This window comes from Cercospora kikuchii (assembly GCF_019650295.1).
Source record: "Cercospora kikuchii DNA, contig_00009, whole genome shotgun sequence".
NCBI classification, from domain to species: Eukaryota; Fungi; Ascomycota; class Dothideomycetes; order Mycosphaerellales; family Mycosphaerellaceae; genus Cercospora; species Cercospora kikuchii.
In genome coordinates this window covers 609,474-634,040 of record NW_025408590.1, presented here as the reverse complement: position 1 = coordinate 634,040, position 24,567 = coordinate 609,474, and the positions used below count along the sequence as shown (strand labels likewise).

General features: G+C 51.5%; 10 protein-coding genes across 10 annotated transcripts; 5 read left to right on the top strand and 5 right to left on the bottom strand.

Annotated features, from left to right (window-relative positions):
- Window positions 1-1,173: 1,173 nt before the first annotated feature.
- On the top strand, window positions 1,174-2,148 carry CKM354_001236300 (uncharacterized protein; the record flags this gene model as incomplete). The annotated part of the gene is made up of 1 exon (XM_044807883.1): window positions 1,174-2,148. The coding sequence occupies one exon, from the start codon at window positions 1,174-1,176 to the stop codon at window positions 2,146-2,148; it is 975 nt and encodes a 324-aa protein (XP_044663818.1).
- Window positions 2,149-3,584: 1,436 nt separating this feature from the next.
- CKM354_001236200 (uncharacterized protein) lies at window positions 3,585-4,589 on the top strand (the record flags this gene model as incomplete). The annotated part of the gene is made up of 1 exon (XM_044807882.1): window positions 3,585-4,589. The coding sequence occupies one exon, from the start codon at window positions 3,585-3,587 to the stop codon at window positions 4,587-4,589; it is 1,005 nt and encodes a 334-aa protein (XP_044663817.1).
- A 255-nt stretch (window positions 4,590-4,844) lies between these two features.
- On the bottom strand, window positions 4,845-6,813 carry CKM354_001236100 (uncharacterized protein; the record flags this gene model as incomplete). The annotated part of the gene is made up of 7 exons (XM_044807881.1): window positions 4,845-5,082; window positions 5,361-5,535; window positions 5,620-5,832; window positions 5,915-6,015; window positions 6,103-6,173; window positions 6,252-6,496; window positions 6,570-6,813. The coding sequence occupies 7 exons, from the start codon at window positions 6,811-6,813 to the stop codon at window positions 4,845-4,847; spliced, it is 1,287 nt and encodes a 428-aa protein (XP_044663816.1).
- A 1,546-nt stretch (window positions 6,814-8,359) lies between these two features.
- Window positions 8,360-10,024, bottom strand: CKM354_001236000 (uncharacterized protein; the record flags this gene model as incomplete). The annotated part of the gene is made up of 2 exons (XM_044807880.1): window positions 8,360-9,170; window positions 9,225-10,024. 2 exons carry the CDS (start codon window positions 10,022-10,024, stop codon window positions 8,360-8,362), a joined length of 1,611 nt encoding a protein of 536 aa, XP_044663815.1.
- A 1,479-nt stretch (window positions 10,025-11,503) lies between these two features.
- On the top strand, window positions 11,504-12,594 carry CKM354_001235900 (uncharacterized protein; the record flags this gene model as incomplete). The annotated part of the gene is made up of 3 exons (XM_044807879.1): window positions 11,504-11,709; window positions 11,772-12,283; window positions 12,344-12,594. 3 exons carry the CDS (start codon window positions 11,504-11,506, stop codon window positions 12,592-12,594), a joined length of 969 nt encoding a protein of 322 aa, XP_044663814.1.
- Window positions 12,595-12,987: 393 nt separating this feature from the next.
- On the bottom strand, window positions 12,988-13,413 carry CKM354_001235800 (uncharacterized protein; the record flags this gene model as incomplete). Its single annotated transcript, XM_044807878.1, has 3 exons — window positions 12,988-13,058; window positions 13,160-13,316; window positions 13,366-13,413. 3 exons carry the CDS (start codon window positions 13,411-13,413, stop codon window positions 12,988-12,990), a joined length of 276 nt encoding a protein of 91 aa, XP_044663813.1.
- Window positions 13,414-13,784: 371 nt separating this feature from the next.
- CKM354_001235700 (uncharacterized protein) lies at window positions 13,785-16,112 on the top strand (the record flags this gene model as incomplete). Its single annotated transcript, XM_044807877.1, has 2 exons — window positions 13,785-14,502; window positions 14,560-16,112. The coding sequence occupies 2 exons, from the start codon at window positions 13,785-13,787 to the stop codon at window positions 16,110-16,112; spliced, it is 2,271 nt and encodes a 756-aa protein (XP_044663812.1).
- A 557-nt stretch (window positions 16,113-16,669) lies between these two features.
- CKM354_001235600 (uncharacterized protein) lies at window positions 16,670-17,953 on the bottom strand (the record flags this gene model as incomplete). The annotated part of the gene is made up of 1 exon (XM_044807876.1): window positions 16,670-17,953. The coding sequence occupies one exon, from the start codon at window positions 17,951-17,953 to the stop codon at window positions 16,670-16,672; it is 1,284 nt and encodes a 427-aa protein (XP_044663811.1).
- A 1,271-nt stretch (window positions 17,954-19,224) lies between these two features.
- On the top strand, window positions 19,225-20,925 carry CKM354_001235500 (uncharacterized protein; the record flags this gene model as incomplete). Its single annotated transcript, XM_044807875.1, has 2 exons — window positions 19,225-19,713; window positions 19,777-20,925. The coding sequence occupies 2 exons, from the start codon at window positions 19,225-19,227 to the stop codon at window positions 20,923-20,925; spliced, it is 1,638 nt and encodes a 545-aa protein (XP_044663810.1).
- A 1,005-nt stretch (window positions 20,926-21,930) lies between these two features.
- On the bottom strand, window positions 21,931-22,431 carry CKM354_001235400 (uncharacterized protein; the record flags this gene model as incomplete). Its single annotated transcript, XM_044807874.1, has 1 exon — window positions 21,931-22,431. One exon carries the CDS (start codon window positions 22,429-22,431, stop codon window positions 21,931-21,933), a length of 501 nt encoding a protein of 166 aa, XP_044663809.1.
- Window positions 22,432-24,567: the final 2,136 nt, after the last annotated feature.

Below are 24,567 nucleotides of genomic sequence, written 5' to 3'. Positions count from 1 at the left end.
TATTGATGGAGCTGAGTTGGCATTCACGCTCAGGTGAGATCGTCTCAAATTTTCGCAGTAATGTTATTACTGGTTCCTGTCGAGTTGTGTAGTCGGCAGGTCGGATCGTAAGGCGTATAGCGCAGTAGAAGTAGAGGCGATAGGTAGGAACCAACCGAGTTGATTGTGTTAGTTAGTTACAGGTTGCATCTCACTCCTGAGATAGGGCATCAGCTTAGTCATGTGACCTAGCGTCACATGACCTATGTCACCTGATATGCTGTCCCAAAGTGTCTCTCAGAATGTCCAACTGGACTGCACTTTCCAACAGTTCCGAGTTTTCGAAAGTCACCTTTCGGATAACACTCTTCAGCTCATCATGACTTTCATTTTTGCAGAGATTTAAGTGTCTGAAAGCGACTCGATCTGCAGCCGTAAAGCAGTGCAACACAATCGCCCAGGTCAATTGGAGCAATTCAGGCGCTGAGACATTGTGCGTAGTACAGAAAGCTGGGATTTTTTTCGCGTTTTTCAAGTTTATCGTTGCAGAACCTGACCCATGAACGGCAGTAGTGTGATGGATCAAGGCCGGGAATAGAGACATGACTGAAGGAGGTTCGAAGTGCGTAAAGGTAGTTGAGAGGGTCCAGGCGATGAAGGAATCTGCCAGGAAGCATGCTTATGGGCTGGTAAGAACTGCACGATACCGCAACAAATTCACATGAAAGTTGCAGTCGCGGGCTTGGTGCAACGCTTGGTGCAGCGTTCACAGCTCCATTGGATCAAAGATTTGCTCAACGAGAAGATCAGCGCCCGAGAAGAGGAGTACCTGCAGAAGCAGAACGAGAACGGCGTCGATGGTGCGCGGAATCGGGACTCTCGCAGCCAATGGTGAAAGTCTGCATTTGCCGAAATTGGCAACCAAGAAGCGATGATATGCAGCCCAAAATAGCGTTGGGAATTCTGTGGCCCAAGTGCGTGCAGCACCGGGAAGCTTCAATAACTCCAAGAGAGATCGGCGCTGCTGGCAATCCATTAGGTCATCTCAAGTAAACACAAAAGTAAGACGGTTGTTGAGATGACGTGTCAGGAGGAGCTGAGCGAAGCTTCCAAAGAACAAATAATAGGTCTCTTCTTTTCACAAACCAGCCGCGATTCGCTATCTCCACCAGCAGCCCTTGTGCGCCTTTGAGAATGCAAAAACGAAATTTCCTATTCTCGATACCTCGGAGCGCTTCAAATCTGCTCGTTCGCATATTGAACCTTGAGAATCAACCAGACATTCTCGCTGGTGGGAGAGATGGCGGCTACTTCTTCTTCGATGTGCAAGAGAAGATTTTTGACATGAACCTGTCAAACGATGTCAAAACGTGGACTGCGCAGGAGACAAGCGTCGTTCAGAAAGCTTTTCAAAAAGCTGTCGAAGCAATGACCCAACATATCGACACAGCTGAGCAGCAAGGCAAATGTGTTTTCATTAAAGAGCACGCGATCTGGGTTGTCGATCCGGTTTCAATTAGCCAATCCTCCTTCCAGGGAAACGATTTCGATGCGCAGCGACTGACTGCTGGCAAGTGTGGACTTTCGTATCCTGGAGGAGACGCATCTTCGTCTAACATTTCCATATTTTCCGACGCCTTTCTGCAGACGCTTTGCCCGACTTTTCTCATCCGCCATCCTGCCCTCATGATTCCTTCGTATGTTCGCGCAGGCAGAGATATGGGCGGAGAGGAAATGATCATCACGACAGAGTGCTCATTGCGTTGGTCACGACAGCTATACGACTGGTTTACGGAGAACAAGGCCGGGGATGATAGATCGTTCCCTGTCGTACTCGACGCCGAAGACATAATGTCACAGCCGGCAATTGTGAAGAAATACAGTGAACTAGTAGGGCTCGATGCATCAGCGCTGCAGTTCACATGGGACAAGAGAACGGACGAAGAGATCAACATTTGCGACCCCTTGAAGCGTCGCATGACTGATACACTCAACGCATCATCAGGCATCATCAACACAACGGGGATGACCGGGACGGGCTTGCAGATTGATGAGGAAGTAGAGAAATGGATGTTAGAATTTGGAGCAGACCTGGCAGCACGCATAGAGGAAAGTGTTCGAGCATCTTTAGACGATTATGAGTATCTTAGAACGAAACGGTTAACTTAAAGATCGAATATGCACTTGTTTGATAAGCAGCATTAGCTTGTCTGAGCCGTTCCTCAATTCCTATGGCTCGCCCTCCTGCTCACTGCATTTGCTTTATGATCGAAGTTACGTGGCTGTGGCAGCATTTACATATGTACTATTGTATACTGTTGGCCGCAGCTACTGCTATGTGATGCGCGACGTCGATTCCAGTGGTTCCAATCCTTTCCTCTTCTTTTGCCCTAGTATCTCAATGCTCTTTGAGATCCTAACTGTCTCGGTGACGCGTCGATGTCGCCTTCTTCTGTTGGAGGATTCACCATCGTCTCACCATTTTTCCTCTCCTGTTGACCTATGTTCGCGATCGGTCATAGATCTCAGCGTCGCTGTCACTGGTCTACGGCCGGTCTCTTAGCAGTTGGTCTCGCCGCGTCAGGTCGGAGCCAACTCCCAATGTCCCTAGAATGGAGCATGAGCCCACAGCTGCCGCTCTAGTTCCTGCAGCCGTCTGTTTCTTCTTGAAGCAGAGTCTTGGCTGCAGCGATACGTACATGTCACATGTGTCTGGTATGCGTTTCAAGTCATTTACTGGACAGACTGTGCTGTCCTTTGCGATCGTTAGCCAAAGCGCTTGCCTAGCCATGATATGCGCGGCGTGGAGTATCGTCCAAGCACTTGAACCTGCCATCACCGATGCTACTGGTCGACATTGGTCAAAATGGGACGAGTGGCATCGACAAGGAACTGCCGTTCTTAGCTCTGGGTAATTCTGCTCGTCGTTCCCAAGTAAAAGCATCCTGTCCTCTCATTGTTAACGACCATGGGTATCTCACTCACTGGTCAAAATACTTTACCGAGCAAGCTAGCATCGAAAATCGACATGGGTCAGTGACATTTCTTGATACATGGTGCAGCAACATTTCTGTCGTTGCGAAAACTCATATCGAGACACCCAGCAATTTCCCGCCCACAGACAATGCATCTACCACGTGATAGCAGATTCCTACTTTCAGGTCGAACGCCGAGTCATTGAAGAAGCTTACTATACAGGATATCGTAGTATATCTTCTAGAGGACTGTTCAATAAGCAACAGCTACACTCTATCCTATTACGCCTCGTAGTACAACCTTCGTCTATATAAATGCACTAAGCATTAATCTAATGAATGCCAAGCGGTTGATGGAGAACACACATCAAAGAAATTTTCCCAAACTTTTACAAGGACACCCCGAAGTGTGATTGAGTTGCAGCCAAGATTGACTTACTTTCCAAGTCTCTTCGTTGCACAATCTGTTCCATAGATTAGTGATCGTTTCCACGGATCATTCGGAGATAGCGCTCATCCTGCTACGGACCTAAGCAGTAACTCCGCCTTATGAGTTGATGGCGCTTCCACAAATTGGCATCGTCCTGCGACACCGTACGATATTTCACTACATGCGGTGTAACATTGTCGATGACCTATCGTTATACGTCTGCACTCCTTTGGCCAATTCTCTCCTCTGCTAGGCAAGAACTTACATCTGGAATTGCTATGGCACCAAGAATCTATGCCACTGACGGACCGGCGCCGAAAATCGTCAGTTTTCCGAACGGGAGCAATGGTTCAATCACCGCGCATCTATACCTACCAAAGGATTATCATGGCGACAACAAATACCCTTCAGTCGTGGTTGGTGGTTCCATGGCGTCGGTAAAGGAGCAGATGAGTGGAACATATGCCAGCCAACTAGCACAGGACGGCATCATCGCCATGGCCATTAACTATACCAACTGGGGGCAGAGCAGTGGTGCTGAGCGTCAAATGGAGAGTCCTGTACAGAAGGCTGCGGATTTGTCCTCGGCAGTGAGCTTTTTGTCAGGACGGGCCGATGTTGCGGGAACGGCGCTACTCGGCGTGTGCACATCTGGAGGCAACATTCTCTACACAGCCGCAGAAGATACTCGAGTGCGTGCTCTGGTGAGTGTTGCTGGGTTTTTCCCGGAAGCCACGTTGCTTTCGACACTATTTGGAGCAGACGGGGTTGAAAGCCGCCAAAGGTCCGGCCGTCAGGCTCGTGAGCGCTTTCAGAGAACCGGTGAGATTGAAATGATCAGAGCGTACTCGGATACGGAAGTTGCAGCCAGCAAGAACTCCAGCGACTCTTACTATATGGATCAGTCACGAGGTGGCGGCATTCGCGAATGGCGCAACTCGTTTTCCGTCATGGGATGGGAGCCGTGGCTAGCATTCGATCCTGTCGCAAAGGCAGCCCACGTAAAGGCCCCAACTCTGATGATTCATTCCGAGAGGGCCGCCTTCCCTACACAAGCCTCAAAAGTCTATGATCTGCTGACTGGACCCAAAGAATCCATCTGGATGAATGCAATGCACTACGACTTTTATGACGATACTCAGACTGTCCTCCAAGCCGTGAAGCATATCGCCGCATTCCTGCACAGGAGTATCAGAGTTCAGTAACATCCTTCACTTTGTCGCGTTTAGTTCATCGGTCTAGCTATGCACGATCCGAGTCAGCTTGGAGGTAACGCCTACTACTTTTTTGCCCCCAACGATCCTTGTGTCATGTGCGGCCGCAGAGTGTGACATCATTTCCACAAGAACTATTGTTGTCTCTGATGACATGACAATTGATGTATTTTTCTCATAGCCGTTGTGTATGCTTCGCATTAGCTGTAATTGCGCGGTGGGCATAATGGACGCGCGCTCTACCCATCAGAAATCCGAGTCTTGTTGCTTGATGGTACGCTTCGCTGACTTGGTGGAAGTATGCTTTGGCTTCTTCGGCGACGGCAGCTCGATTTCGCTGTCCAGATCCTTCTGTTTAACAGTACGCTTGTTTGAAGCTTTCCAGGTCGTCGACAATGCGGGTTGTACATCGTTATTAGAAGAGTCTTCCCGTTCTGCCTTTTCGGCTTCTTCTTGCTGCTCTTCTTGACACTCTTTTCTACTTCTGAATCATCCCATCAGTAAGTCGCTTGCCCTCCTTGATACGCTTGGTATTCTCTTTGCAATCTAAGCTGACAAACTTCACTATCGTAGAGTCGAATATGAAACTTGGACTCTGGTCCCTACTCGGCAACACTATGCTGCTGCTGCTTAGGCCAAGGACCAAGTTGCGCAGGTCCTAACTTTGGATCGCGCCATCTATATGCAATGTCGAGCCGATTAGCAATCAGACATTCTTCCAGATTGTTTCAACCTCTACATAGGATATTGTGCAAAACTCACTTCGGATTCGGTTTCACCTCGGGCATGCCGTCCCAGTGCGTCCGTCCCCAATCGCCCATGTCCACGTACACCCAGTCTTTATTTCGGTCTAGCTTTCTCCATTCTGCGCAGTTGGAGGCAATATAATTAGCAAGATTGGACGCGAAGTATCGGGAAACCATCGCCGGCAATGGAGCTCAAAGACAAAAGGCAGGGAAAAAAAGAGAGGGAAGGGGGCTGCAAAAGAGTGGTGAGCAGCAGGTGTTTACAACACACTCACCAAGAAACGCCCTCGTGTTATTCCAACCCCACTCACTCGTTTTGAGATACGGTGCACCTTCGGGTCGAGTCATCTCCGTCGACTGTCGATGTACATCCTCATCGCTCATCTCGTGTGCTTTCACAAAGTCCATGATGTCGTCCCAGCGCCGGCATTTCCGGTCGATGGAGAATTCGATTGTGGCGAAAGGCATGTAGTCGGTCCAGTACATAGCTAAGACAGAGAGAAGCTTTTGTCAGAGGTATGGAATGAGTAGTGGAGCAAGAGGACTCCGTTTTAGGGTAATTTTACTTACGGGCGAGATCGAGAGAAGCGGAGCACATGATTTCTTGTCGGACCATATCCAGGCAGTGGTAGTAGTGGGTCCAGTAAGAGGGGTCAATAGGTCGGACGTACCTGACGTGGAGTGAGTGCCGTCGTTGGTTTTCAGCTCGGGGGCCGTTGTCGTCACCGTCGTCTTACACAATGGGGACAGATACGCACCAGTAGTAGTCCAGAAACGCAGCTTCACGCATGACATTGACGCAATGCATTACGTGCAAGATATTGACCTCCTGTGTCGAAAAGGAGCAGAGATCTAATTAGCTGGGTAGAGCACCTCTGGTGAACGAACGAAAGATCTGACCACCTACCGCGATATAAGTATTCCCTGTCGGATCCCCAATCCACTTCGCCCCTTTTTCAACATCAAACCCACTCTTGATCCAATCTTCTTTGGATACCAGGACGCGGTTATGCACGCCTCCGTGAAGTTTGCTCCACGCAGCGTCGACCTCCGGCGAAGGATCTTGGCGCCAGACATTGCTTGAATTCCACCAAAACTCGCCGTCGACTTTGACGTGCTCAAGGTGCATGTCGATGTATTTCCACAGCGGTGCTAAAAGAGTGTTGGGACTTTTTCCTCAACACTTTCTACATTCGCGAACGGGTGCTGGACCCAAGAGACTTACAGTACCATTCGAGATTCTGCATTTGTTGCTGGAGCGATGGCCTGGCATACCGAGAAGTGAGAGCGGATGTCGTGATGATGCTGAGTAGCCATGCGAGTGCCCAAAGAGGTTTGGTTGATCTCCGACGTCCCGGTAGCGTGGTGGTGATCGTGGAACCATTCAAAAAGTCATCCGTTAGAATGAAGGCGTCATGCTCTTCTGCTAAGTCCTCAAAATTTCGAGCTTGGTCGAGGGAGGAATACATTCTGTGCGTCGATGACTCTGCGCTTTTGGCCCAGTGAGCGTTTCTCTGATATGCCAAAAGTAGCATTGATATGGAATAGAAGATTCTCTTACCTTTCGTATCACATTCGCCGCCCCATGTACGCTCACGACTGTGTTCCACGAGGGTCTCCCGCTACATGTAGTGTCACAGGCAGGCGATGAATGGTGCCATCAAGCATTTCCATGATCTGCTTTGCAGCCCTTCTTAAGCTAAATTTGCCTTCTGAGCAAGGAAAAGTCGTTTATCAAGCGGCCATGGCCCATGGCAGGTCTGGAACGCCCAAAATCAGGGGAGCCTTTGCAATGACTGAAGCTGGACTAATAAGCCTTGCAGAATTTTTTGCGAGGCATGCGAATCCATCCTCAATGCTGCGGGCGTGGAATCGCAGCTAGGGTGCACATTAAGCTCGCGCTCTCTAAAGGCAAATATGAGTAATCTTGCTCCGAATTCATTGTGCTTCGAGCACGGTAGCTACTAATCAGAGTGGGGCGGAGAGCGTCTAGATCGAGGATATACCTGGCCTCAGACTTCACTTCGCTCTGATACTCTGTGTCCTGCTGGCCACTCACGGCAAAGATGACAAGGCGACAAGCAACATTGTAATACCGAGAGAGGAAGAGCTGAAGTTCGAGCTTGGTGTGGAGAACTTTGTAGCCAACATGTCGTGCTAGCTTCTTGTGTTGGTTTAGTCAACGTTGCTGTTCATACTAGAGTGCTGAGGCATATAATTCGAGAGTGCTGGAGCGGCGGAACAAAACGTGTAGCTATCTATCTTCGCCGAGACCTCATTTCGCATTAACTCACGGGCAAAAATGCAACTCAGACTCGCCGCCATTATGCTTGTAGGCCTGGTTGCGGCCGGGCCTATTAAACGTCCAGAACCCGTCCGTAAGCAGCTACGATGAGCATTGTCATGCCAAGTCCGGCGTTAACATACATCTCTCGTTTGTTAGGTGCTATGGCACGCGATGTCAAAGCGGATGCTAGAGACCCACGGTCCTCGGAGAAGTCCCCCTATACCGCTCTCGGAAAGCGTTATGAAGATAAGGAGGCGATTGCAGAGCGGAACGCAGCTGCAGGCGTAGGCTCTTCGATTGCCGATACAGAATCTCAAGGTATAGCTTCTCAGGACGTTCGCGATCCTCGTACATAAAGTCATGTGGATCTTATTAGCTCTTGTATTGCTCTATTAGGGCCGGTGGCACGCGACGTTGGAGCGGATGCTATCGGGCAATGGTCCACGGAGACTTTCGTCTATACTAATTTCGGAAAGCGACACGACGAGTAATGGCAATTTTCTGCATTCCTGCAGCTCGAACGGAAAAGGGCGGACAGTATGTCTGGTAGCGATGTCATTTCCGATTCAAAGCATGTCGCTGGTTAGCAGGCTGCGATACTTGAAGTAACTCTTTGTATTGCTGTCACGCTCATGACTAGTACGACAGAACTCCAATCATCACGAATGTAGCTGCATGCCTTGCTGTTTAGTTCTCTACAAGTTTCGACAACGCATTGTAGCTGTTCGCTACTCAATATTCAAGATGACAGCGCTACTGTCAGGCACTTCAACAATGACCTGACCGCGCTTGACTTTCGCTTCCTCACCACAAGTCACATTGTTCAGACGCACTGGTCGTCCTTCGTCCAATTCGTAGGCGTAGCTAAATCCGTCAAACGTCACGCCAGTGATTGCATCGCTTCCATTCGCTGTGAGACGCTGCAGCGAAGCCGAGCGGTACTTGCGAGGCACCTTGAAAGAGTAAGTTGTACCAGGTCGCTTGCCTGGTGTCTTGTATTCGTTGTCGTTTGAGGTATTGTATGACTGCAGATTGACGACTGCGATCTTGGCCAAGTCGCCATCCACGTAAGAAGCAAAGGCCGACTGGAAGTCCCCAGGTAGATTGAGGTCGACAATTTGTGGACGTGCCTTGGTCAGATCGCCGAGGAAGGCCGCAGTGGCAATGTTGCCGTAGTATGGTGCTTTAGTCCCTCTTGTGGTATTTCTCGTTTCAATAGGCTGCCATGGTTGATATCTGTAGTTGGTACCTTGATGCATATGCCATCTTTCCAGGCCGCCAGTGATGAGCGTGAGGGCGTAATCGAAGCCCCAAAGCGCAGCGCCGAAAGAGTTAGACACGCCGCCGATACCTTGTCTGGCAAGCGAGTTGCCTTCGCCGAGGATAATTGGAGCATTCTTGGGCACAAGGCTTTGGTCCGGGATATCGTGAATGGAAGCCGAAACTGCTGCCAGCTGACCAACAGCACGTTTGTTATTGGTGTGGTTCATGAGAGTACCCTGTAGCGTGATGCCTGGATCGCCACGAGCACCAATGTATCTGTGCGGGCAGATATTAGCATCGCTTGTCAGATGATACTTTGTCTGGACTCACTTATGTTGGGCAATGATCCCGACAGTGTTGTCCTCATTCAATCCAGCAGAAAAGGTTTTGGCAACACTGAGATTGGAGAGAGCCGGTGCACCCGCAAAAGAAGGAGCCAAAAACTTGTACTGCTCATCAGTGCTCAACGCTGGACAGGCACTTTGCACTTCCTCGCGGATCCTGCGACTCCATTCCAGCCATTCTGCAACATAGTCTTCCTCATTGTAGTCAGGATCGCGCGGAGGGTCCGATGTTATGGGTGCGATAAACAGATCTGGCTCATTACCGAGTTCCCAGGCGTAGAGGCGTCCTTCCAACGCCTTGCAAGCATAGGGAACGGAGTCAAGCAACGCCTGACGGGCCTCAGGAGAGTCTTCTCCTAAGTTGAAGCCGTGGCTGAAGTGGTAGCCCGGCCATGTCTGATATGATTCGAACCAAGCTGAACCAATCGTCTGATTTGCAGGATAGTCCGGATTGGCAGGATTGAAGACTTGCACGACTGCAGCCTCTTGGGAAGCGTTGAAAATGGTCAAGTCTTGAGTGTTGCCGCCCACTCGGATCAAAGGCTTGCTCCCTGCATATTTTGCAACATTCTCCAGCAAGTTGTAGGAGTAGTTGTTCGGATTAGACAGGTTGCCTGCAAAATCAGCCAGCGAGGAGAATTCGATCGAGTAGGATACGAAGTGCTCCAGAGGCCGTTTCGCATCCTTGGGTGGAGATGCTGGAATGTTGATCTTCTTGCTTGGAGAGAGAGGTGAGGCATAGGCGGCAGTTGCCAGACTGATACTGGTGTAAGTCGGTATCCTCATGATGGGTGATCCGCAGGCCTGACGTGGTAGTCGAAGGCAACAAAATGCATTGTTATTTATCTGTGCCAACGTCTCGTGGGTTCCGCGATGTTGCAGCACCGGGTGGGAAGTTCAGCTGTCCAAATACCGACCGAGCAATGGAGTTATCCCTGTGCCTGTTCACGGATCCTCTTCAATCGCCTATTGTGGCTCAATCAGGCATCTCAATCATCGCGACCTCACTGGCGAGAGGCTCGGCTAGCACGACCGGCAATTGAGGTATGTGCCATTGCGAGACAAGCGCTTGGCCATGCTGAGATCGACTTGAACCATCTCAGAACGAGGAAGCGACCTGTGCTTGAAAGCATAGCGAGATCCGGAAAAGTGGACTAGAATGTGGGTGTCGCGCGGGGAAATGTGGAGGTGGATATTTGTACCTGGGGTAGCTGCGTGTTCTTGCGGAGATCCGCTCCGTTTCCAAACGCCGATGCGTTCGACGAAGCGCGACTTACAAAGCTGTAGTGCAGTAGCAGGAGGGGTTTTGGACTTCGTCCTGGTTTGCACGTGGGAGAGACTTGGTGCAGCTCGTGCTCGGACTGTTGTCTTTTTTGCTCATTATCCAGAGCATTGATATGGCCAAGAATAAGGAGAGTGGTCTGGCGCCAGTCCTTGCTGCACGGAGAAATCTGACGCATTCTTTGACAAAATAGGTGAAGCATCTGAGAGACGAAGACAGGACGCTCCCGGGACATTGGCGTGGCCGTCAAATCCGCTTTTGCTTGGTACCACATCCTGCTCAGAGCCGAAGATCATGCTGACGCCTTGACTGTATATAGCAGACCGTCTCGTCATGGAAATGTTACTGTTTTGCAACACGTCATCGTCATGCTGGCTCTTGATACAGGGATGGGGCGCTTGGGTGCGGCTTGTGGCTCCGCGTCTGCCATTCTTCATTCGGTCGTGCTGCAGATAAGGTTATCAATTGCTCGCCAGATGCAACGTAGAAGTGTAAATCAGACCATTGATGACCATTTCTCCGAATGAGTATGTCGCAGTTGCGAGAGTTCATATTGAAATGTGCTTGTTGCTTTCCATTTCCGCTCAATGCACGTGGTTTCTCGGCAAAGCTTCAGGGGTGCCTTGTATTCATCTTGGTCTCCACTTCTCTCTCTCTTCGTTCTTTCCGATGTATACAAGCTGAACAAACACTGCAAAACCATCAAATGATTCAGACTTGCACAGCGTGCAAGACGTTTGATGAACCTTCGTGAGATGATTGCAATGCTATATCTTGATCTAGCTATGCCACGCCTCGCGTCTTTTATCGACCGCGTCATCAAACGCAACTGGCACGAAACCAAGCGCTTATGATAATGCCCGGCCAAGCACCGGACCACCCGGGGCGAATAGTCATTACATCGCCGGGATCAGAAGAATCATTACATCTTTCTCCCTTCGCAAACGCTGCAATGTCGCCGGCTGTAAACGTGGCATGTCATGATGCCCATCTCGACAATATGGGAGCGGCGAGCCCTACTTTTCGCTTGTCCACTCGCTTTGCTGACCTTACTGCTTCTGGCGGGTTGGCTGCGGCACGATCCCAGCGCGATAAGACATCCGCTGCAGGTGCTGGGCCTGAGCCACGAGGGTGATGGTTTGGAAGGCGTTCTAGGAAAAGAGAAACCGGCAGAGGAGGATGGATTTACGTGAGTAGCTTCAGAGAAAGCACCTTGCATGAATACGTGATACTTACAAAGTATGGTTAAAGTATCGTCTCACCCACATACCGGCGACTCGAAACTTTACCGCAGTTTCTCGACAACTACGCGAATGGCAATTTGAGCAGCCTCCGAAAGATCGTCCTTCTATGGAACGATATTGAGAACGATCCGCCGCCATCTTTCCTTGGAACGTTAGACACGTACCGCGTCCCGGTTGTACTCGAGCAAAGGCACATCAACTCGCTCAATCAGCGATTCCACCCGACTGAGCATGTCAAAACGAATTGCGTGTTCTCGGTCGACGATGATATGATATTCAAGCCGGAAGACGTAGAATACGGGTATCAGGCCTGGAAAGACCAGAACAAGGGACGACAGCGCATGCTGGGTTTCATCGCTCGAGAAGTACGGAGGAAAGGGCAGCAGGTCATCTACGACCAGCCTCATAAGGAATACCACATGGTGCTGACAAAAGCCGCCTTCTACCACACCGACTGGATGAAGGGTTATTGGGCAAACGATGCCGTGATGAAGTCGCTGCGGGAATATGTCGAGGAGCGTAAGTTGGCCGAATTTCGAGCCGCGACGTTTCAGAGATCCGGCTGACATTTTCGCACAGACGACAATTGCGAAGACATATTCATGTCGTTTTTGCACGCCCACCACACGCGAACACCGCCGATCTTTGTGAAGCCGGAGATTAAAATTGACTTTGGCGGGAATGACGGCATATCGTCTCGAAAAGGACACCTGCAACGTCGGGCGGCATGCGTCAAACGTTTCAACGAAGCCTTTGGAGACGATACGCTTGTTCCGACTGATACCATTCTGGAGAGGGTGAGGCCGGATTTGTGGGACCAATGGGGGTAAGCATTAGCAGTGCATTTACCGAGCCACGCAAAGCGCAGAGCGGGATTGATTTGCCGCCTGGGCTTGAGCCGTTCTGCTTCGACGTATCTGATGTTGCCCATACTGCCTTTTCCTTTCCAGAAACGCTCTCTTCCAATGAGCGCTTTCGACTCTCGATGTACCAAAGTACTCTTCCGCGTTCTGCCAGTTCCCAAACTCCGTACGCTATGCGTAAACCGACGTGCAGAGCTGCAGGTCCCATTTTGTACCTTTCAAGACATGTCATCGCTTTTCGCTAGACTGTGCGATTGTAGAAAGCCAATGCCATAGTATCGTGTAGAGGAAGTGTTCGGCTCGCATATGATCGTGACATCCTGAACTTGATCCAGCAAACGAACAGCTCGCGGATCGCGACTAGAAGTAGCTGAAGATCAATCGCAGAAGCTCAAAGATCAATCCTCCGCATACAACGAAGAGCATGAGATCTACGCCAGTATTGTCAGCTCAATGCCCTGCAATTGTCCAGTCTCACCAGTTCGAAAGCCAGTCGCTTTCTTCTTCCCCTCCACCAGTTTGACCGACTTACATAACCACCCCTTGCTAATAGGTGCCTTCTCCACCTTTTGCTTCGCTTTCTGGCTCGCAGCGTTCAATGTCTCGCGGATCTCGGTGGGAGCTCCCATTTTCTTTTGCTCGCGTGCCGCATATGCGGCGTTGGCGCGTCGTTGTTGCGGTGTTTGCGCCTGTAATGCGCGAGTACAATCAGCATTTGGTCATTGCCTTCATACACACCACAGCGTTCAAGTCGCGATATCGAGGCGGACGTGGGAGATCTACCATTGTGTCGTGTGCTTTCGATTCGTGTCCAGAGGAAGCTCAGGGCACTTGTGGTACTGAATCGATCCGATTCTAAGTTGAGCTGAGTCGCGTCTCGACGGCGGTATTGTTGGATATGGGGAGTTTCGTTGGAGGAGTAGCTACACGAAGTGGTACATGAACGCGAAGGTGTCCTTTCCCAGGCCAAGGGTCCAGCACATGCGCGCCAAGCCCGACAGGGAACAGGGTTCAACCGACGACATCAGCCTTAAATCCGTTTCGACGCAAGCCACATCGACTTGATCAATACTCCATCCGCTAACACACACGAGGTGCGGGGCTGGATACGGAACTACAAGAACAATGCGCCGGTGACCTCGTCAAACTCCTCCAGCATGGCGCGCTATCCAACCTACGAAGAGTATGCCAAGAACGGAAAGTTCAAGGAAGGAATTGCTCGCTGCGACCAGCTCTTGTCCAAGAACCCAAAAGATGTCAGCCTGCTCGTCACCAAGTTGCAACTACTTTGCACATCTCAGCCCAGTTCTCCCGAAGGTCCACGCATACTAGATCAGTTGGTCGCAACACAGCCAGCAATACAGGACTTGAACGAGCTTGTTTCCATCGAAATCGCGGTAACCGACACATTCAAAAACACATATCCTCAACCTCTTAGTGCGGGACCGACAATCGCCAAACTCTGGGAGAATGCCTTCAAAGCCAATACCAATGTCACATACAGATCCGAACTCTTGACAGTCCGTTATCAGCGGGCCATCTACGACAACCGGATACAGGATGTGCAGCAGACGTTGATTCAGCTGAAGCAATTCCAGCCCAAGAATCGCGCGATCTATATGGCCCATGCGGCTTATACGCAATTGCTGTCAAAGAGCAAAGATGACTTGCAGTCGAAACTTGCACTTGGTTTGGCTAGGAAAGCTGTGAGTGAGAAATTCGACGCGGACCCGAAACTGGATTGCAGAGTTGCGGGACAGATCTTCGCAGTTCAGGGGAGTGAAAAGGATCTTGAGAGTATACGAGATCGACAGGCATTTCGAGAGAGTAAGCAGGTGTATGAAGCGCTACAGTTGCATCGGCAATCGACAGATGGTGAGTGAGCGGCTGTGATTCACTGCGAGGAAGCTGATGTGCTGATGGGTTTTTCAGCTTCTGCGCAAAAACCAGCTGCCCCAGATGCTGAAAAGCAAAGCTCGAGAGAATGGCTGGAGGCCACATCTGAATCACTGAAATCGCAGCTTGAGAAGATCGTCGATGAAGATGCAGCTGCATCGGTACTAAACGCCTTCGTAGTTGATGCCATTCGGCTGCTCCACACTGCCACCGCCAAGCTGGATTTGGGTCATCGCAAGCGCAGCGCTGCAGATCCATGTTTCCTCGCTGTATCTGGACTCGTCAGGCTTTACGCAGATACCAATGACCAGACTCATCTGCTTCAGTCAATCTTCCTGACAGAACAATTGCTCACTTTCGAGCCGCATGTGCACGAGGCTCGACTGATTCTGGTATATCTCTATATGCGACTTGGTCTTGGCACTGAGGCAATGCGTCTCTTTGATTCGCTCAGCATCAAGGAGGTCCAGTTCGACACTGTTGGACATACGCTGTTCACTCGCATCAGCACAACACATCCTTTCCGGACGCAACTTCCATCCGGCGACTACTTTGAGCCACACGAGCGAACGAACAAAGCTCTTCAAGTTCCTCCCCGGCACGAAAACAAGCTCTTTGAGACTGAGGCAGCTGTTCTGGAACACAACCAGACCGGAATGATCTTCGAGTTGAATGGGTTGCGGGAAGAGATCCGGCACAGTCTCATGCGAAGAGTCACGCTCCTCGAGCATCGTCGAACGGCTCGTTTGTCAGGGAAAGGCTACGGCAAGAGCACTAGCGAGATTGGCCCTCGCGTGCTCGATGCTTGGACCAATCTCAAGGACAATCGAGACTTCAATGCAGCATTTGATTTTGGCTACAGCGTGGAAAAGGCGCTTTATGCCACCTCTTCTGGCAGCATCGAGGCATTCCCCAAGCAGGCCTGGCTCCTCTACAATCTTGCGGCAGACCAAGCATGGTCGCTCGCCTCCAAACAGATCCCTCTCCTTCTTGAAATGGATACTTCGAAACTCATCGAAGCCGTCTGCACCTCGCTCGAATCCCAGTCCGAACTCACCCCTGCTGAGACGCTCTCGGCATACCTCATCCTCTCTATCCTTCCCGTCCTGGCCACACTGAAATCCGGCGATCCACAGCCGCCTTCTTCGGATGCGCTCAATGACATCAGCACTCAACTAAAACGTCTCGACATCGAATCTCTCTGCTCTACCCCATCACCTCTCGCTCAAGGTCTTCAAGCACATTATACATACCTCGACACTCTCCTCATCCTTCTTCAAACTTGCAAGTTGGCAGCCGAGACACCTTCGCTCTTCACGGATGAGTTCAAGGCAATCCGCGACGCGACGATGAAGGGTGTAAGAGATCTGCAAGAGCATGCGACGGAAGTTTCTGTATCGATTGGCGGAAAATCGAATGTCGGGTTCGCGGAACTGATCAGTGGAGGGGACGATGAAGTCCAGAAGGTTGTAGTTGAGTTGTTCGGGAAAGAGAAATTGGACGTCTTGGCGTCGAAGCTGAGAGAGAGTGCGAGAGAGGGATGGATGGGTGTGGGAAAGGTAGTTTTACCAGGCACAGGCCGGAGTTGACTTGATGTTGGCAAGTCATTGGTCATGGTCATGGCAGTACTGTTGATTGCATTAGCGTGGTCCGCATTGACGTTGGAGAAGTGAGCTGTCGGAAGTACAGAATCAGTTCATTGTGCTCAACGAAAACAGATGGAAATTACTGTAGAGCCATGCTCGCGCCTATCACACAGCATCGTTCGATTCTCGAAACAAATCGACGAAGCATGTTCAAATAATTCGACGTGGATAAAGATGGAAACATGGTTGCGCTCTTCAAAAAGTATGTTTTCATCCTGGGTATCTCCAAAAGCTTATGCGAAAAAGACCAACAGCAATGCCCTATCGTTATCATCTGGTCGCCTACTGCACTTGGCAGTTCCAAAACTGTGACTCGCGTTCTCCCTCCAATGATCTGTATCATGCGTCGTGATGCTCTGGTACAGGATATTCGTTCTGGATGATAATATGTGCACAATGAATCTTCCTCCGAGGAGAGGCTCCAAAAAAGAAATATGCCAACAACGCCTCGCTCGAACGCGTCAATTCTCCTCTTCCATAGTCGCTCGCTGATCTTCGTCTCAAGTATGCGAATCTCGCTCTGCTTGCGCATCTTCTTCGCCGTTTTCTGGTACGGTCTCCTCTGGGACAGTGGGGATATCCGGCACAGCAGGCGTCACGCTCCTCGGCGTAGCTTCTTTGCTACTCAGATTCTCTTCTGGAGCCAGCCCACGTTCTTCTGCAAGTCGCAATGCCGATTCCCGTCTTCGCGTGATTTCTGCCTCTTCTTCTTCGGCAATTTGGGCTTCCTGCCGCTTGAGGTCCGCGTATGATGGCGTCCGCTCTTGCACGCTGTCCTCCACTGCCTCTTCGGCGACGATCTCGTCTGAACTGGGTGTGCGAGCGTAACTGCTCGTTCGGCTCCGTCGTTTCCGACTACTGCCACGCTCGCTCCGTGCGCTCCGAGAGGAGACTGTTCTTGTAGAGGTTCTACTCCCAGCGGAAGGGCGTTTGCCTCGCTTTGGAGGTGGCACAATTCTCCCGGAACTGCTTTCTGTCTCTATTCCTGTCATTGTCCCTCGTCGCTCTAGAACCATGGCGAATTCATCATCCAGTGGTATCGCATCATCTTCCTCGTCGCTCGGGAAGATGTCACCTCGACTGCTGTAACTGCTCGATGTGTTGTGACTGCCCTGTGTCCCACTCCTTGCGCGACCTTTGCCTCTCCTTCCTACGCCTAGCTCGTCGTCCTCCAATAATGCCTCACCTTCTGTCCGTTCGCGATCTAACCGGACTTTGTTCTTCTTCGCGCCAGGATGCTCTTGCAGATCCGCAGCGCTGGGTCTGTATCTCAAATCCTTCCCACCTCCGAACAGTCTTCTGAAGAAACCACCACTGCTGCCAGGAATCACTGTCGGATCTTCTCCCTCCACAATGCTTTTCCTTCGAGCTTTGGGATATGACATCCCACGCTGTCTCGCGGGTTGCGCATCCGTCGCGCCATACCCTCCATGCGCTCCACTCCCTGCGACCAACCGGTCGAACTCATCATTTCCCCAGCCCAGCAAACCGTCATTCTCATCTTCATCCCAATCATCGTAGAAGTCGAAGCTCAGCTCCGCGCGCCCTCGAGTGTGGCCACGAGCTCTCTGTCGCCGGATGCGGTCCCGTTGGCTCAAATTCAAACTTGGACAACTTGCGTCGATGCATGTCGTGAAGCATGATCCTATGCTGTCGAAACAGGGCTTGATGTAGTTCTGGCCGAAGATGTATATCCCGCTTTGTGTAGCCTCATTGGCCGATTCGAGGGTATGGGTGATGTCGTTGATGCGCCGACGGAAGCGGGGATCGGTGGTGCGATACATGCTGCTGGCGCAAGCATGACGGTAGAGGGGACCTCAGCGGGAGCGGTGTCGGGGGCGGAGGCGCATGGGCGCTGTCTCCGGAGAGGCGTGTAGAGCGGTGTATTGCTTGTTCGATCTCAATGCTGTAGCAGATGGAGTGCAGTGGACCGGGGTTGATGAACTGCTGTGACGTCCTTCGCCGAGCTGCATCTCTCATGGGGCTCGGCACAACGGCAGCTAATGGGTGTACCCGCTTCGGCATGGTGAATGAATGATCACTCGGTGGACGAATGCTTTGCCAGAATTCGACAGTTTCCCCGAGGGCCAACCAACCTGAAATGCCTCGCAAACACTGACCTCACAGCTTCGGCCCTCTGCCAGAAATAACACTCGAAGGCAGGTGGGCGTGTCTTCCGTCAAACTCCGCACGAGAGATGTCACCCCATCTTTCAGCTTCGCCACTGCTTACTGCGGAGTGAAGACGCGATTTCTATCCTCCGGCACTTCCATCCCGCGACTGCTGTACTTATCTCCGGAACGCTGGAGAGGTATACACCGGCCAAGATTCGCAAGTCTCGCGAAGGTGAGATGCCAAGGCGAGAAGAGAAGACAAACACGTCGAGATGAAACGATGCCGTGTTCTGACCCTGGCAAAGCTCCTCATGAACGTCCCAGGTCTGGCCATGTTGGAAATCCGCATATACTTCCGGCTGTTCAAGCATCCTACTCATGCCCCAATAGAGCATTGACACTTTCTCCAGCTATCCTGGGCTTCGCCACTGTTGGTTCAGGAAACAATACCACCTATCCTTTGTTTCCAGAATGCTAAATGCCAGGTCTTGCACAATTGCACCTCGCGATACAGTTCATGAATCGTGGAACGTACTATCCAGTCAAGTCGTGTATGGAACAGCTAGCCAGAACGCTACCCCGCTGGTTTTGTCCAGCATGCTTCTCCGCTCGCGACATCATCCTCACGCCTGATCAGTCGCTGTGGCCTAAATATAACCTCCCGGCTAGACCGAAGTCAGACTCTATTCTGAGCACTGAACCAGCCAATAGCCCTGCGTCAGATTTGAGATGCCAACCCGTGGACTGTGCCATCGAACGGCGACAACTAACACGAACGCGCTTCCAATTACCCGACACGAGCGTCAAAAGCTTTTTTGGAGCCATGTCGTGAGGCGAGCAAGAGCTATAAGGCGTTCCGACAGGAACTCTGGACGAGCTGATAAAGCATATTTCGCTACTCTTCAACACTAATTTGTGACTTCCTCTACACCTCTTCTCTCATGTCGCCTGGTTCTATCAAAGCCTCTTCTCTGTACAGCGAGGCGAAAATGGTGGATTGTACTCGAGTCAAGTTTGATGTGCCCATTGGGACTTGGGGACAGACGCAAGTGGAGGTGGAATACCCATGGCACCGAGACTTGGATTCCATCATCCTCCCCCTGCTGGAGACTGCACATGAACAGCAAGCCGAACGACAGCGGAAACACCGCTCCGAAGGGTTACCGATGCACAAGTCGCACTCCAAGAAGTCACATCGAGGGTCGACCAAGACGGAACGCAATGACTCTGCAGTGCTGCCCATGCGACCGAACGAAGACATCAAGCTGTATCTCAAGGGGTTTGAATCTGCAAGAGACCTGACGACGAAGCGAGGCGAGACATTCCAGACAGTGCTCGAGCAGTACGCACAACAGATGGAGAAGGACGTGGAGCGACTGGAGCTTTTCCACAAAGGCAAGCACGTTGGGCGAAGCATGACGCCCGATACTGTAAGTTCGCGCCAAGACTTTGCTTTTGAGCTTCGCGGCGGACTGACCTAACGCAATAGCTAGGCCTCGAGGACGGTGCGAAGCTGCAGGTCTATGAGCTCGTTATCTAGCTCAGCGACCTCAACACAATCTCGAGAACTCCGCAGGCGCAGCAAGAAGCGATCCCGCCAGCGAGTGGAAGAGCCTGAACGAGGATCGATATTGGTGGGGAATGACATTTCTGGCGAGTCGAGTCAGTCTTTGCGATCTCCCTGGTATAGCGCACCGAGCGTGCCAGAGAAGAACCCGCTGAGAAACTCGCATTGCCGGAATGCGTCCTGGACGTCAATAGGTTCGAACTCGTCGGACAAGGCTCTCAAACTCCTCGGCATTGATGCAAACGAACTGCAACATCTGGCTCACATCGACTCGGTCGTCCCTCTGCAACACTATGCTTCTGGCTCCGTCACTCAAATCGACCTTCAACCTGGTCCCTCGCGTCTGGCACGCCAACACGAAGGCAGTATATCTGTCGAAAGCAACAAGGCTTATGAGATTCTTGGTGCGACCGTTGAGGAAACACTGAGGCATCTCGATCTCCAAACCTCAACATCCGACGTCAACTCCATTCACGACTCGCTCTCTCCCATCGAACCTCGGCGGTACAGACATGATTCCCAAGGCCGTGCCGTGACCATTGTCTCCACCGACAAGGCCCGAAGAATGCTAGGCGTTGATCGACCCGATTCTGATCCCGGCCCAGGCGGACGCCAACGCACTGTCCATGCCGACTACGCCTTCAAGACGCGATCATATCCTTCCGCACAGCCCGTCAATTATCCCACTTCGACATCATCCTCCGCATACCCAGAACCTCTGAACTGTAAACGCTTCTCACTAAAGCCCGACACTTATCGCCGACCCGAAGATCTCATCGGCGCAACCTCTGACGACGACAAGCAGAAGCGAAAGTCACACCCCGCTGCCGCGACCGAAATGAAACGCAATTCTGTCATCGTCCCATTCGCGGAAGATGCGGACCGCGAATCTGACGATATCAAACTGACGACTACCTGCAGCGGGCCAAATACTGGATATGTGGAAGGCACCGATGAGTCCATGGAGCCTGAGCATGCGATTCAATATTCTTTCCGCGGGACTGTGGCGAAAAGATGTCCGAGGATGAGCGGGATCATTGAGAACTGTAGTCTGAAAAGGACGTGGAGTGCGTAGAGAGAGGACAAGGTGATGTGTGAGCGTTTTAAGCATATTTCCCTATTTCATGTTTCTTTTGTATTTGCATTATCATGAGAGCATCTCACAAAAGATGAAGCAAGACTGTTGATCATATGTTGTCATAGCGATAGATTGATACCCTCCTCGCGGGTAGCAAAGTTGAGTTTCGTTCGACTGTTTTCTGCACTCCTGGGTTTGCTGCACTGTCTTTTGCGCGAATGTAGTCTGCTTGTTCTGACTCTGATATACCTCTGTCGCTCGAAGGATTGGTGGAGCTTGAAGGCGCTTGCCACGCCGGCTTTGTGACACCGAGAGACTCTTTCTGGCTGACACGCAGCGCCAAACTTGCGCACTACTGAAACAATCTCGAGTTGCACGAGGTTTGTGAGCGATGACGGGTGAGTCTCTCATGAGTTCAAGAGTCTCCATCAAAACTGATGAATTCTTCCTGCACAGGACGTTTCTCTGTTCAAAATTTCGATTCCCAGGTGGCTAGATGCTCATTGCTTAGCACATAATCCTAAGGCGACCTCTCGAATCTGGACTGAAGCACGCATTCGTCGGAGTTCCCGCAGATTTACGTCAATGAGGATCAGGCATTACTGGTACGAGACAGTGCGAGGTTCTTAAAATTGACCTCACTCGATCTGAGAATTGCCCGATGCTCACGAATGCCTTGCCCAAGAACAATTTGCTCGGATCTCGTACGTTCCGATATGACGAGCGCTCAGAGATCCACCTAGGGCTGGAGCCATGGGTGGGAGGGCAGGATGTACGGCTCTCGAACGACATCTTCGAAGTCTTGAACATAAGTTGACTAAGACATAGATGACATACTTGGCCAGCTGTACCCTGCTGTCAACAATACAGCATTCCATAATTCAGATTCAGCACAACGTACGATAGAGGCGCACGCAGATAACGCCGATCGTGCGGAACATCCGGCTTTTATGACTATTTCCCGCATCGCCATCTCTGGCAGAGCAATCAACAGTCGCGGAGTCAATAGCGTCCCTCCACCAGTTTGATAGTCGTAGCTGCAGACTGAGCGGCAACAGCTGCAGACCGTGCTGCGCTGCTAGAGGACTGCTGTGCAGCAGCGACGGCGCTCCTTGCGCTGTCGGCATTGGAGTTCGAGGTCATGAGCTGTCCTGCAACGCTCGCGCTCATGTGGGAGACCTGGCCAGCGTGGTATTCCGCACCTTGCAGCGAGTACTCTGCCCGATCGGCGCACGCGGCGGCGTAGCCTTCGTGGTATTGTATCTTTTGCCAGATGTCCTCCATTGCCTTCCTGTCGACGGCAGCTTGATTGCCCAGCTTGGTCATCTTCTTCAAGGCAGCTTCGGCTGCAAGACGGTCGTCTCGAGCAGCGTCGGCGTAGTTCTTCATCTGCTGAAGGATGTCCAGCTGCGCGGAGGTGTTGTTTGCGGCGGCATCGCTGGATTGTTCGCAGGAGGGACGGACGGAGCCCCAAAGAGCGGCAGAGTTCTTGCGAGCCGACATCCCAGCCATGATCAGCTTTGGTGAGCTTCAATGAACGGGCGTGATCAACCTTTAAACTTGCTGAAGAAGACAGATGGTAAGGATCGAAGACGTGAGGTTGGTCTGGACGTTTGCAGTCCAAGTACGAAAGCAATACCGGCGATTGTAGCCCAAACGGCCGTGCAGCAAGAAGACGCCGCGCAAGCAGGGATTATCTGAAGCTCGAGAACGCGCTGAAAGCGTACGGACCGAGGACGCGACATATTGCTTCAGAATGCCGACTTCTCGAGACCTCTTCTGAAATTCGTCATCGCTCGCTGCTCGATCTGCTGGCATGGTTCCCACCTGTGTAGCGCTTGCATTCAACTGCCCAAGGAGCTTGCGGGATAGACGATATGCATACTGGCGAAGACTTCGAGGATCAGAATTCGTATGGTGCAAGGGGCACCTCTCTCTTGCAGTCTACAATGCAAAGGTCGAAGTGCTGGCATCCATTGAGCAAGTCGACGAGCGACATCATTCGTGGGGATAACACCTCGATTTTTGCGGATATTGATGTACTTGACGATTGTGCAATATCACACAGTACAAGTCTTCAAGATCTCCTGGGCTCATTAGTGGAGGAAGCCCCGCAGCACTTGGCCTTGACTTGCCAGGCATAATGAACCGATGGCCCCGCAGCGCTAGAGGAATCTCTTGCTTTTCGCTCTGGCGTTATGCTCATTCCGAAGGAGCATCGGGAGGTCGAACGATCTGTTGCAGGCACGACTGGTGGCGCTCTCGCTGGTTCTTGGCACCATTGTGCCAGCGTTCAGGCGACATGATCTGGCTTCGAGACGTCATATCGATTCGCCGTCAGAGTCGTAAACTGACAGCCAGTGCAGCACATTCTCTGCAGCAATTGGTATTCATTTGGAGGGCAAAAAGAAAGTCCTAGAAGCACTGAACACATGCTGGCGTACTCGATGGCTCATGTGCGTGTTCGACTTACGAACTGTCAGTCCGAAGACTACAACAGCCGCAAATGACTATCCGCAGTCAGGTTTGGGCAATGGTCCCTCTGCACATGCCAAGATCCTGGACGATTCGCTCAGGAAGTGGCTGGGCCTGCCAAGACCCAATGCGACTTCACGATCCTTCAGCCTTGTCCGACATACGTTGGCGGTGCCATCTCCCCGCATGGGCTGTCGCATCTCGTATTGGTAGAAGGAGATGGAATTAGCCACAGGCTCATCATTCTGACTTCGAAGCCTTGCAGGAGTGCAGTAGTTCAGGACCTCCACTGCGCCTTCATCACGTTACCTAGAATAGTGTCCAGCAGCACGCCACGTGGGGCACAGCATCGACCGAGCACGTGTCTACACCGGTCATGAGAAGCACATTCAGCCTTCCCCAACCACATACTAATGATTGCTGGCGTTGCTTTGCAGCTCGTGGCACAGAAACTCTGGGCGCATGCAGCCACCTGGACCTCAGCTAGAAGACGGGGTAACCCGTGACAGATTGCATATGGCCGCTCAAAATGGAATATCTTTCGCAAGACTATGATGAACAAGATACATGCTCCTGGAGTGCATTCGGTTTCCAATGGTGCACGAGCTTCGCTGGGCCCTTCTCGCCAAAATCCTTCAGCCTGATCAGAAATTGGAATGTCCGATGGCTGTCGCGCAAGGCTGTCACAGCCTTGCGCACGGAAACTTTCGCACTCAGCTGCTGCAAGTGTGGTAGCTGGTGCAGCCCACACCACTGCATTCCACGGATGCCTTGGGCCCAACTCATGCGATCCTATCCGCATATGGGATGATACCGGCCAGCGATGAAACCTAGCGTTGCTGCAACGACGGAGATACGCTTGCAATGGTTAGACCAGCTTGGATCAAGCGTCTTCTGCATTGCCCTGCATTGATTGCGAACGAGCATATCAGAGCCAATACGCTTTCTCCACATGCTATCGCGTTGCACGAATTGGGACTGTAGAGTTTTCGTGGCACTGCTGCCCCTCAACACATGTGCATTGGCGTCAGGCTGAGCCATACCATCTAACTATCTTCTGTTGCACGCAGGGAGGCTGACGCCCATCCTGTACTGATTCGGACAAATTTCTCACCGCTTCAGCTGGGCGAAGCAAATGCAGTAACGTCGATCAAGGGGCGTATG